Below are 10755 nucleotides of genomic sequence, written 5' to 3' on the forward strand. Positions count from 1 at the left end.
CCTCCAGCTTCTCCTCAGCTCTAATCTTCCTCCTCCGGCCTCGAGCTCTCACCTGCCGCTGATCTCACGGCTGCTAATCTGCCCCAGAAATTCATTTATCACCATCAGAAACTGCTGAAAGTCGTCTTTGAATGCTGCCACAGTCTCGGACATTAATCAGAAAAGCCAAACATTGCTTGACTAAGCTTAACTGGCGAAGGTTTTTTACAGCTTTGATAATATAGACGCCATTAATTCCCCGGCCGGTGACGGGACAGAAACGCCCGGCAAGCAGAATATATGGAGGGAAGTGCTGAGCCATAACTTTTACATGGATAAAAAAAAGTATGACATTGTATTTAATTACCATCAGTTTGGGAAGATTTACACACACCTCTTCTCTTTGTGTGTGTGTGTGACAGAGAGAGAGTGTGTTTGTGTGTGTGTGTGACAGAGAGAATGTGTGTGTGTGTGTAGGTAGAGTTTGACCTGTGTCCCCACAACTATTTAAAAACATTTCAGTTCATTTAAATTGTAATTTAGACATTAGCCCAATTAATTAATAGAAGAGGATGATGAAGACGAAAAAGTACAGAAGGAGGAGAAGGAAGAGGGTGAAGAGGGGGAGAAGGAGGAAGGGGAGGAAGACGAAGAAGAAGACAAGGACGACGACAAGGAAGAAAAAAAGGAGGAGGAGAATGAGGAGGAAGAAGAAGAGGTCAAAGGAAGAAGAGGAAGAGTAGGAGGAGGAGGAGAAGGAAGAGAAAAAATAAATATGGGAGGAGGAAGAAGAAGAGGAGGATGAGGAGGAAGAAGAAGACTAGGACGACGACGAAGAAGAAGCAGCAGAAGAAAAGAGGGAGGACGAGGACGAGGAGAAAGAAGGTGAAGATGGGTAGAAAGAGGAGGACGAGGATGAGGAGGAAGAAAAAGAAGAGGACAACAACAATTTTTTAAAAGCTTTAATAAAAAGAAAAGTGCGATGTCGGGGCTCCATTCATGAATCCACAAAGATATTTCGATGCAACGTGATTTAAGAACTAAAAACTAAACACTAACATTTAAAAATCGAGATGAACTGTAACAGGTAGTGACCACTAGAGGGAGCTCTGTCCTACAGTCTTTAAAACTTATATTTCTTTAAATCAGCTCATGAGCAGAACAGAACATTTTAAACACCGTCACTTCAGATATTGTTGATTTCTGCAGAAGAACATGACACAACTCAGCCGTCAGAACTCCTCAGGGATACAGATGTGGTCCAGGGAACATCTGGTTGATTCTATCGGTTTGAGAAGCGGTGGATGAGACGAGAATAAAACCAGGATGGTGTTTGTTGTTCTTCTCGGTGATAAACGAGCCTGAGCTCCTTCTCCTCTGGTTCTCCTGGTTCCTCCTCAATCATCTGTGTCACTGCTGTCACCTCCAGGCCTCCTCCTCCTCCTCCTCCTCTTCTCCCCACCTCCTTATTTATGTGCTCACAGATTGTTCCGGGCCCCGGGAGCAGGTGTTGATGAACGCACCTCCTCCTCCTCCAACGCCACGGAATCTCAAACAGCTTCTTCACTTTGTCTCTGACCGGCGCACAAACACACAACAACAACACAACCTCACACGCGAGTCCAGCGGAGCCTCAGGGCCTCACAGCACCCCCTCGGTGCGTTTACTCCTCCACACCACCAGGGCGGTCATGAGCAGCGTGACCAGGACGGGCACGCCGATGAAGGGCCCGAGGATAGCGACGGGGGGGTCGTGCAGGAGTCGGCCGGTGAGGGCGCAGTCCAGGAAGTAGATCTGATGGACGCGCACGAAGAAGCGGTCGACCACCTGATTGGGCCAATAGCAATCCATCCTCAGCGCCACCTGGTAGCTGCAGTTGGTCAGCGCCTCGTACATCCTGCAGGGGGCGACACAGCAAAGTGGATTCACATTACAGAGAATTCAAAATGGAGTCAAGAAGCCTCTCAGGGTGAATGTGTGGAGCTGGTTTGCTCTGTGGTCTCAGCCTGGAGACGTCCCCTCGGTGTAGAGTTACCGGAGATTAACGCGGCTAAATATAACGGCTCTGTGGCGGCGTGCCGGGGAAAGGGAGACGCATTCCGACATGGCAGCGCCACAGTGGGAGGGGTTGTGTCTCCAGATGGCCGCTGCATGTGTTTGTGTGCGTTGCCGGGGGCCGAGCGGGCGAGTGGTCCGGAGGCTCACACTGTTCAAGCCCCTTCATGAAAGGTGCATTCATGACGGTTTATTGTATGAAGGTATTTTTAATAATGGATCAAAACAACACCCAGAATGCATTGCTGCGACTTGACGTACCCCTGCTTATATATGAAGTATTTTCATATTTGACATGTTTTCAATTATAACACCGAAGTAAACTCCTCATATGTTGAAAAGCTGATTTGCGATAACGAGCAGATTCAGATGGTTGTGTTTGTTTTTGATTGTTTCTGATGATTTAGTATTTTGTGTGTTTAATAAACGTTTTTTGCCGGGACTCACTCCGTGGTGTCGGGCCAGCTGCACCAGCGGCTCCGCTCCACTCCTCCCATGTCCAACTCGAACTTGGTGAAACACAAATCATTGATCATCCACTCGTAGAAACCTCGGTTGCAGCCGGACACCGACGGGACGACGAGAACTGGAGAGGAAACGAGAGGAAGGAGGAAAAAACACGTTCATAAATGTGACGATGAAAGAAGCAGTTTTATTGCCTCCTGGTGGCAAAACGCTGCAACTGCAAGGCAACACAAGTTAGAACAAATCAGTTTAATAATCTTTAATTTCATTTTGTACAGGAACATTTTGAGATGAGCACAGTAGAAAGAATGCAACTTTAGAATTGTATTTTATTGTTATATTTATTTGACTTTACTCTACTTTACTTGACCTTATGTTGATATTATCTTAATTTATTCGATTACATTTTCTTTGTGCTTCATTGTCCAGATCTCAGAGATCTAACAGACCTGTGCAGAGGTTATTTATCTGCTCAGTTATTTCTACATAATCTGAGTTATTGTGTTGTTGTGGTCGTGTGCAGGAGCGATTCCTCCTCATTACGCCCGAACCTTCCCTGAGAAAATATTGATTTCACCGTCCGAGTTCCTGATCCTATTTGTTCACTTCAGACGTGTAGTCAGCCTGTGAACATGGAGACAAGCGGGCGTCCCACAACCTGGGCCTGTTGTGTTCACTGTGCTCGAACCCACGGAGTGTGCTGACATGAGGGGTTAAATGTAAGGGACGAGTTGGTGAAGTCTGGTGAACCTCAGAGGAGAAGGGTCACCTGTCCTCTGTTCGTTGGCTTGTGGACAATCTGACGTTCACGTTCCACCGTCCAGGAAAATAAAAAGCAGGACTCAAGACCTTCAGGTTTTTTTGTTCAGGAAACAAACTTCCACCCAGCAGGAGAGGTTAATTCTCTCTGGTGATATTTATGGATTTAAAACTCTAATGATGTTTTCACAGTGTCAGTGTCATGTTTAGGCAGCTGCTGCTGTGCTGCTCAGAGAAGTTCTCACCTTCTCCTCTTCTCCTCTTCCCCTCGGAGCCAAAGTAAAGCTCATCAAAAAGTAAAGAGAGATTTTCTTCTCTTTTTAAAACCAGCTTGTCCTCGTGTCGTCCTCTGATCACACCGAGTCCAGGGAATCATTTAGTGACTTCAACATGTTTCTGTGCAGGATCCAAGCTCGTTTCACAACCTGCTGAACATCCACTGAGTACTTTTACTCAAATACTGCAGGAAAGTACAGCTTCACACTTCTTGTACTATCTCTTTTAAGTTTAAATCACGTTACTGCGTTAACATTTAAGATTTCACATGCAAATCATAAAATAAAACGAGTTTCTTTAGATTAAACTAGTGTGGAACTTTTGAGTCAATTTACTTTGGACATATTCATGAAGTTTTAATTGTGAAATAATATGTTTACAGTGTGTTTGTGCATATTAGTGCATTGAACAGCTTTAGTAGCAAAAGAAGAAAAACAACACAAACAACATCAGAAATTACACAAACACAATCTTTTAAACCCTCCTATAATATATAAAATAAGATACTGATACATAAATAATAGTGAATAAAACAAAAGGATAGAACAATAACACTTCACACGCACACACTTCATATTTCTCATATTGAAACAAGATGTACAGTTCACTGTGAACCCAGCGGACACTCACCAGCCATCAGCAGCAGCAGCAGCCCCCCCGCTGTGAGGAGGGTCCCGTGCCCCGGAGCCATGCTGCTCCACCAACACCAGCTCCACCAACACCAGCTCCACCACGTCCAGCGCTCAGCTCACTGCCCGTGGATCCACCGCTCCATGCTGCCTGTTCCAGCTCGAGCTGCAGGTTCTGGGAAAGCTGCCCCCCCCCCCCCCCTGACCTCCCCCCTGTGTCCTCTGACACCCGATCCTCTGGTCCTGCTGCTGCTGCTGCTCACAGGGACACAACAAAGTCACACACCAAAATAGTGCAGTTAGAATGAAGCTTGTGGATCATAAACACACACGTTGTATATAAATATCAACATGTACGAGGACGAGTTTACACAATGTGATCAGAGGAACTATTAAAATTCTCCTGGAAACTTGATTCTCAAAGCTCCAGTCTCTAGATCAGGATCCAGAACCAGTTCAGACCTGGAACCTTCATGAGCTCCAGTCTCTGGATCAGGATCCAGATCCAGTTCAGACCTGGAACCTTCATGAGCTCCAGTCTCTAGATCAGGATCCAGATCCAGTTCAGACCTGGAACCTTCATGAGCCCCAGTCTCCAGATCAGGATCCAGAACCAGTTCAGATCTGGAACCTTCATGAGCTCCAGTCCCTCAGAGCCGGAGACAGAACATCACACTCGTTACCAGAGTTTAATGAAACTCTTCAACGAGCCTCCACTCCACACGTCACTCATTCAGGATGTGTTGTTTGTAATGGATTGTTTTGAACACACACACACAGACACACACAGTTCTCTCTTACAGCCACTAGGTGGAGCCCTTGCATCAGGTTGCTGGACACAGTTCCTGTCACTCGCCTGCTTGATGCTGTGCAGTGATTCTCTTCTTCTTCTTCCACTGTGAAAATGTCTGTTTCTGAAAATTCAAACTAATTATTTACCCAAACTGCCCCCCCACCCCAAACAACCTCCCTGCCTGCACAGCCATACCCCCCCCCCCCCCCCCCTGGCCCTCAGCAGCAGGGACTGTTTAGCTTCCTAATTAGTGAGCAAATGCTAAGCACTTGCTCAGCCTCCCTGAGTGGACTTAATAAACAGGCTCCTCATTAAAACCAGGCTCTGCTCTGATTGTGTGGACCCCCCCCCCCACCCCCTCTCCTCACCTCTCCTCACCCATTCTTCTCACTCAGACCCCCCCCCCCAGGAAGCTCTCTCTCTCTCTCTCCCTTTAAAAACAGGGAGAAGTTGAAATCAGGATTCTGTTCTGACCCGAGACGTCCGGCCGCCGTGCACAAGAAACACACAGGAGGAGGAGGAGGAGGAGGAGGAGGAGGAGGAGGAGAAGGAGGAGGAGGAGGAGGAGGAAGAGGAGGAGGAGGAGGAGGAGGAGCTGAGGCCTGTTGCTCCTCAGAGGTCCCACAGTCTGAGGCAGGAAGCAGATGTCGATCACAACAGAAGCTGCGACTCTCTTCACTTCCTGAAACCTGTAAACGTTCAGATGCTTTTTTCAATTAACTCTTAACGAACTCCACTTCCCTCTGAAGCTCGGGTTCCGACGGCTGAATGTGTCTGACGCTGCGTGGACCAGTAGGACAGCTCAGGGAACTGGGATGGAAGATGGATGACTAGCGTCCACTTCCTGCTCATGTGTCGGATCAGTCTGGTTTGAATCAAATGACGAGTTATCAAACGTTTTCTGTTGAAACTCCTCCTCCCTTCTTCCTGCTTTGCATTCAGCGTGAGATTAAACGCTTCCCCACGACCGAAGCCTTATTCGATCTAATGACTTCCTCGGCTCGACTCCCCTTGCAGAGATCTCGCTCTCAGCTCTCACAGTGCGTTGGATACCAGTAAAGATTTTAAAAGTGTCCGCTGGTTTGAGCGCAGAGCGGAAAGTAAACAGTGTTTGTGAAGCTCAACACTTGGATCAGGAGGAGTTCTGTCTGCCAGACTCTGAGGCCGAGTCCAGTCTCCACGGGACGACATTTGCATCCTTTACACTTCTTCAGTTTACGCCGCTGATAAGTTCCGTCCCTGCTTTATCGGCTCTTCCAGGAGCAGTTTGCTGTTAGGACCCTCCCTCTGTGGTTCTGTGCATTCAGCTGGAACATCATGGGGGGGGAAGCATGCAGGTCCGGTTCCCTCTGCCTCTCGGGGTTCCGGGGGCTGGAACCCACAAACACACTCCGAGTATAAAACATGACCTATTGACAGGTCCTGGGACGGCCGGGAACCCCCCCCCCCCCCCCGAGGTGCTGGGTCACGATGACCCTGCACACATCTGTCCGATGTGCATCGAACGCTTGTGACACATAAAAGTGTCAGCGTGTGATGAGAAATAACCACTGTCAGCTTCCATGTGGGCTTCAGGAGGTTTAAAGGAGAAGAGGAGGAGAGGAGAGATGGAGGGAGACAGGGAGGAGAGGAGGGATGGAGGGAGTAATGGAGGAGATGGGGAGACATGGAGGAAAGGAGAGGAGACATGGAGGAGGTGGGGAGAGGAGAGGAGACATGGAGGAAAGGAGGGATGGAGGGAGACATGGAGGAGAGGAGAGGAGAGGAGGGATGGAGGGAGACATGGAGGAGAGGAGGGATAGAGGGAGACATGGAGGAGATGGGGAGATGGGGAGAGTTTTTTAATTTCAAAAACTCTCCGTTCTTCTAAAATCCTTCCATGTTTACGGTTCATTCCACAGACCGGTGGATGTATAGATGGATGATGGATAAATGGATGAATTAATGATGAATGGATGTTGATGTGTGTGTTGATGAGTGTGTGTTGACATGTGTGTGTTTCTTCTCTCAAGTCCTCTCATCAGACTCTGTTCAGACCGAAACACTTTTGCTCTGAGTCGTCGTCTAATTCAACATCGACTTCATCACGTAAACAGCGTCTGATGCTTTCTTCCTCCTCTTCCTCCTCTTCGTCCTCTTCCTCCTCTTCCTCCTCTGTGAGGTTTTCAGGACTGATGTGATTTTGAACGATGAGTCGCGCTCAGCGTGTTTCCAAACTCACACAGGGGATCCAGGTAGTTCTGGCTATTAGCCGGCGGTTAGCCCGAGTGTCTGAGCCGGCTTCCCTGCGGCAGGGCGAGAACCTCAGCACGGCGGGGGGGAAGGAGGAGGAGAAGGCGAATGGAATCGTGTGCCGCCTCCAAATCATGTTATCAGACTTTTGAGATGAGGGGAGTTTGTTAGCGAGTGAGTAACTCGGCACATTCAGGACAAATACAGTATCTACTCATCTGAAACACGCATTCCGGATTTATTTAGACTTTTAAGGAGGAAAATGTTTGTTTGCAAACCAGGTTTCATTCCCCTTCTTTCACCTTTAGGTCCTAAAGGTCCTGAAGACACAACACAAACACCCGAGAGATGTTTTCTGCTGTGGCTTCATGGGAGAAAAGGAACATAACCGATTCAGCAATACTCTGCGTCTGAATCTTGGCAGGTTGATTAAGTCAATCAACTCACGTTCATGTCCGAGAGATACGACGTGAAACACTGAAGCAACACGACAAACTCGTTGGGAAGTTTCATCCTCATGAGCATCAACAGTACGATAAACGGAACGACCTTAAGTCCACAACATCACAATATCTCCAACATGTGGCTTGTGGGTCAGGACTCAACTCCACGTCTTCACTCTGAAACTTCACCAAACTGTTATTTCTCCACTTCTTTAAATCTGTGTGACAAACTCTCTTCATCCACTGAGATCACAAACAAGATCTGGGGTTTGAAAATCAGCGAGTGGAAGAAAACTTTGCTCATTTCTCTGCGATGAAGCTGTTTTAGTGCAGAAAAGCTGCAAAGACAGAAACTGAACATGAGAACTGAGGTTTGTGGAGTTTCAGGAGGAAACTGCCTCAGTTCTTCTCTCTCAGGAGTTTCACTTTGTCTCCTTCAGCTTTGAATGAGATCCTGGAATGAAGACAAAAGAACCGACTGGATTTATTCTTTATTTCAACTTTCAGCTTCTTCACACATTAGATTTGTATTGCTTTATACATGTTTAAGAGATTTAAATGAATATAGATATGGATTAGAAACACATGTGATGAGAGAACAAACCCTCAGATCAGGACACTCTCCAATGGAACTTAGTTCAGATCAGGAAAATCAAAAAGAACAGAAACCTACGCAGCAGCAGATCAATATGCCCGTTCACTAAATATGTAAATACAATGAAGACGTGTGGATTCACACTTTACAGAGATGAGCCGTGATAAAAACAAACCAGGTTCCACATTTACAATGTGACCAAACATCCCATAACACATGTGGAGAAGAGAAGAACAAATAATCAGCTCATTGATGAGGATCAGGATCAACACAGGTTCTGAAACATCACACAACCTGATTTCTACTTTGATTTAGAAAACAACAGCAACATCAGTTCTTTCAAACACATTCATGTCAGTGTAATTATAGATTTCTGTCTTTACAAAGTGAGAACTAAATATGTGTGATAAAGGAAGGTCAGTGTTTGATTGACAGCTGATCTCTGTGCGGAGCAGAAAGGTCACCACGACGAACTTTGATCAACAAACATGGAGATAAAAGAAGTTAAAGATTAACACACAGAATCTTAATCACTGCTTTTAATGACTCGTGTCTATTTGAGTTTACAGAACTCAGTGGTGTATCCATCATCATAAACCCTAACTCCAGCATAGAGAGGCTGAGTGAATGTGGTCTGGACTCTGTGGAGGAGAGTCATGGTGCCAGAGACGCTGTAGAAGGACAGAACACCTGCACTGTGATCCAGGTACACTCCTACTCTGGAAGACCAAGGACCTGACACTGGAGTCTTGATGCTGTTGTAATAAAATGCATAACTGTTTCCATAACAATGTAACATCCAAGATTTATCATTGAATCCAAATGAGTCTCCTGCTCTTCTGATATTCTTGTATGTGACTGCTACCCCAGCTCCTTCCATATCCCCCCCCAAGGTATGCATCTCCATCCCCACCTCCACCTCCCAGTAACAACGTCCAGTCAGACTCTCTCTACTCAGGACCTGACACCAATCAGGGAATCTCCCTGAGTAATCAGAATAAGGCTGACCTTCACTCCTACATGTTACTTGTCTGTTTCCCTCAGATAATAACACACGTCTGTATACTGTGTTTGGATCCAGTGTGATTTCCTGTGAATATCTTAAGAAGTCAGCTCTGGTCTCTGGCTCTGGTTGTCGCAGTAAAACATCCACTTGAGACACAATCTGTAAAATCTGTGTCTCTGTCTCACTCAGAATGTCCTGTAGTTGACCTCTGACCTGTGATACAGCTGCTGTCACGTCCTCAAAGTTCCTCAGAGGACGGATCCTGAAGCTGGATGAGTGTGTAGATTCACTGAGTGGTGACAGTGAGGGGTAGCTGTGTAGAAACTGGTTGTGATCCTCTGTGTCTGAGAGCTGCTTCAGTTCATGGTCTTTCCTCTTCAGCTCAGTGATCTCCTGCTCCAGTCTCTCCTGAAGCTCTTTGACTCGACTCACTTCAGTTTCCTGCTGGGATCTGATCTGCTGCTCCACATCAGAGCTTCTTTTCTCCAGCAGACGGATCAGCTCAGTGAAGATCTCCTCACTGTCCTCCACTGCTTTATCAGCAGAGCCATTGAGGGCCTCCTCCTCCTGTTGAAGCAGCTTCAGGTCTTTCTCTGTGTCCTGGACTCTCTGCTGGATTGTTTGTCTCCTCAGCCCGAGCTCTCTCTGCCAGCTCTCTAGATCCAGACAGATCGAACAGGAGAATCTTTCTCTGTCCAGTAGATTTTCTTGCTGCGCCATTTCAGCTGCTGCCAGAGACTGAAGAACAGATTCACTTCCTCTGAACAGATACAGATCTCTGCTCCTCACCCTCTCGTTCACTCCCTGCTGTGAATCATCTACCACAGTTCACAGCTTGTTGTTCACTGGTTCTTACACTGACACACCTGTGAAGGGAGGAGACACAGACATGTCCTGACTGGGAGGAGATAGTTGTGAGTTTTTATCTGTGTTATCACATTTCAAAGTGCATAAGTTGCAGGTCACATTCAGCTCACAACAGCTCAGGTTGTAAGATTCACATTCTTCAAAGTTTCCAGAAAAGTTAACAAATCTTTTCAATGGAATAAAAACCAACTTACAAAGGGCTTCACAAATGAAAAACACAAGTCAAAACACATGAAAACACACGTGTATCCTGGGGGCTCGGGGGGCGCCGTTGAGCCACCTTGCCACGCCCATTCAAAATGACTCCAGAATTATGGTAAAGCCCTCAAAAAGCCAATTCATTTGCCTGAAAAGAAATTAAAATAATAATTATTACTATTTCAATAGGGCCTCCCACTGTCTCCTGCTGTTCGGCGCTCGGGCCCTAGTGACAGGAAGCAGGTTTGGTTCAAAAGTGTTGAATGTGAACTTTTTAGTTTGGTCCGTGTCCCATCTGCTAACAAGGAGGAGGGGGCGAGTACGACCTATCCTGCAGCCAGCCAGCAGGGGGCGTTTGGGACGCCGCGTGGGAGCTGTCATGTCGTCCATCTTCATATAGAGTTAATAATAACTGTATACTTTCTAATATAATACAAAGTTGATTCTCAGCGCGGTGA

At 46.7% G+C, this 10755-nt stretch overlaps 2 protein-coding genes across 2 annotated transcripts; both read right to left on the minus strand.

Annotated features, from left to right (window-relative positions):
* Nucleotides 1-1620: 1620 nt before the first annotated feature.
* On the minus strand, nucleotides 1621-4225 carry LOC132996665 (receptor activity-modifying protein 1-like). The gene is made up of 3 exons (XM_061066996.1): nucleotides 4165-4225; nucleotides 2482-2620; nucleotides 1621-1876 (listed from the first exon to the last, which is right to left on the minus strand). Exons 1-3 carry the CDS (start codon nucleotides 4223-4225, stop codon nucleotides 1621-1623), a joined length of 456 nt encoding a protein of 151 aa, XP_060922979.1.
* A 371-nt stretch (nucleotides 4226-4596) lies between these two features.
* On the minus strand, nucleotides 4597-9862 carry LOC132996939 (tripartite motif-containing protein 16-like; the record flags this gene model as incomplete). The annotated part of the gene is made up of 3 exons (XM_061067309.1): nucleotides 4597-4704; nucleotides 7178-7333; nucleotides 9140-9862. Coding segments are annotated over 3 exons (987 nt in total), but the record flags the coding sequence as incomplete, so codon positions are not given.
* Between the last annotated feature and the right edge of the window lie 893 nt (nucleotides 9863-10755).

The sequence above is a fragment of the Limanda limanda genome, chromosome 23 (assembly GCF_963576545.1).
Source record: "Limanda limanda chromosome 23, fLimLim1.1, whole genome shotgun sequence".
Classification (NCBI taxonomy): Eukaryota; Metazoa; Chordata; class Actinopteri; order Pleuronectiformes; family Pleuronectidae; genus Limanda; species Limanda limanda.